Source organism: Malurus melanocephalus, unplaced genomic scaffold (assembly GCF_030028575.1).
Source record: "Malurus melanocephalus ecotype Western Australia unplaced genomic scaffold, MMel_1.1 scaffold_5824, whole genome shotgun sequence".
Lineage (NCBI taxonomy): Eukaryota > Metazoa > Chordata > Aves > Passeriformes > Maluridae > Malurus > Malurus melanocephalus.
Genome location: NW_026629055.1, coordinates 1 through 1,749, shown reverse-complemented (window position 1 = coordinate 1,749; position 1,749 = coordinate 1). Strand labels below are relative to the sequence as shown.

The window sequence follows — 1,749 nt, the reverse complement described above, 5'->3', positions numbered from 1 at the left end:
CTCCCGTTGTTTCCCCTCCCTCAGGCCCGCGTGGAGCGCATGGAGCAGTTCCAGAAGGAGAAGGAGGAGCTGGATAAAGGCTGCCGCGAGTGCAAACGGAAACTCGCCGAGTGCCAGAAGAAAATGAAGGAGCTGGAATTGGCCGAGCCGGAGAGCGGCAAAGGGGAGCTGGAGAAGCTCCAGGCCGAGGCTCAGCAGCTGAAAAACGAGGAGAAAAGTTGGGAGAACAAACTGGAGGAGCTGCGGAAGAAGGAGAAGAACATGCCCTGGAACGTGGACACGCTCAGCAAGGACGGCTTCAGCAAGGTGGGTGTGGGGCAAACCCCTCCTCTGTGCCCCCCTCACATTCCCTGAGGATCCCCCCAAAAAATATTCCACGTTTTCCTGCCCTTCCCCAGAGCGTTTTCAACGTGAAACCCGAGGAAAAGGAGGAGACGGAAGAGCAGAAGGAAAAGAAACACAAAACTTTTGTGGAGCGATACGAGAAGCAGATTAAACATTTTGGTGAGTGTTTGAGGGGGGTTTGGGGGCACCTTTTTAGGGTTTTCCAACTTTGGGAACCCCTCCTGGGTGTTGGGAGCAGCTGGGAATTCCCTCACTGTGCTGGAAAATCGAGGATTTTATGCGTTTTTCCCATTTTTTTCCTGTAGAAGCACAATTTAGAGGGATTTTTATTAAACCTTTATTAATCCCTTTTCTCCCCAGCATTTTCCCAGTGGGATTTGGAGCACAATCCTCAATGAAGGAATGAAAATCCTCCCTTTTTTTTTTCAGGAATGCTGAGGCGTTGGGATGACAGCCAGAAATACCTCTCAGATAACCCTCACCTGGTGTGTGAGGAGACAGCCAACTACCTGGTCATCTGGTGCATCGACCTGGAGGTGGAGGAGGTGAAAATTGGGGAGAAATCGGGGGAAATTTCATTCTCCAGGCTGGAATTGCTTTGTCCTCACCTTTTCCTGTTAAAAAGGGAGGGAATTGGGGAATTAGAGGGTTGATAAAATAGGAAAAGATCTTTAAAATCATCCCATAATGGCACCCACACATTCCTTGAGGAGAGGGGTTCACCCCCAGACCCCCCATTCCTGCAGCTCCAGGGTTTTCCTGGGATGAGGAGCCACAAAATTKGGAAATTTGGGAATAATTTGGGTTCAGAAAGATCTTTAAGACAATCCAGTCCTGCTGAGTCTCACCCCATTGGCCCCAACGCATCGATCCGGGGATTCCTTCCTCCAAATCATTATTTTTACACTGAAAAGGGGTTTGAGCTGAGCAGGGAAATTGGGGAATTTTGGGATTTTCACCCCGTTTTCCCCACAGAAACACGCGCTGATGGAGCAGGTGGCTCACCAGACCATCGTCATGCAGTTCATCCTGGAGCTGGCCAAGAGCCTCAAGGTGGATCCCAGGGCCTGCTTCCGGCAGTTTTTCACCAAAATCAAGGTAAAAATCCCACCTGGACACCCCAAAATCCCTCCCAAGGCCGAGCAGAGCCCGATTTCCACAGATTCAACCTCAAAATTTTTATTGGAGTTTGTCCAGGAGGTTGTGGCAGAGGGGAGGGGAAGGGTTGGGGTGGGATTGGGGTTTGGGGTTGCAATTGGGGCTTCAGGGAGTGGAAATGGGGGTGCAGGACCCCCCTGGAGGCACAACTCAGCCCCAATTCCCCCTTTTTTACCCCCAAATCCTCCCCTTCTCTCCAGGACGGGAGGAGACAGAGCTGGGTGATCCCAGGGGTGGATTTGGGAT

General features: G+C 51.4%; 1 protein-coding gene across 1 annotated transcript; it reads left to right on the top strand.

Moving 5' to 3' along the window:
• Positions 1 to 18: 18 nt before the first annotated feature.
• LOC130588512 (hsp90 co-chaperone Cdc37-like) lies at positions 19 to 1,728 on the top strand. Its single transcript, XM_057389428.1, has 4 exons — positions 19 to 306; positions 399 to 504; positions 775 to 890; positions 1,321 to 1,728. The coding sequence occupies exons 1-4, from the start codon at positions 40 to 42 to the stop codon at positions 1,726 to 1,728; spliced, it is 897 nt and encodes a 298-aa protein (XP_057245411.1). The 5' UTR covers positions 19 to 39.
• The last annotated feature ends 21 nt before the right edge of the window (positions 1,729 to 1,749 follow it).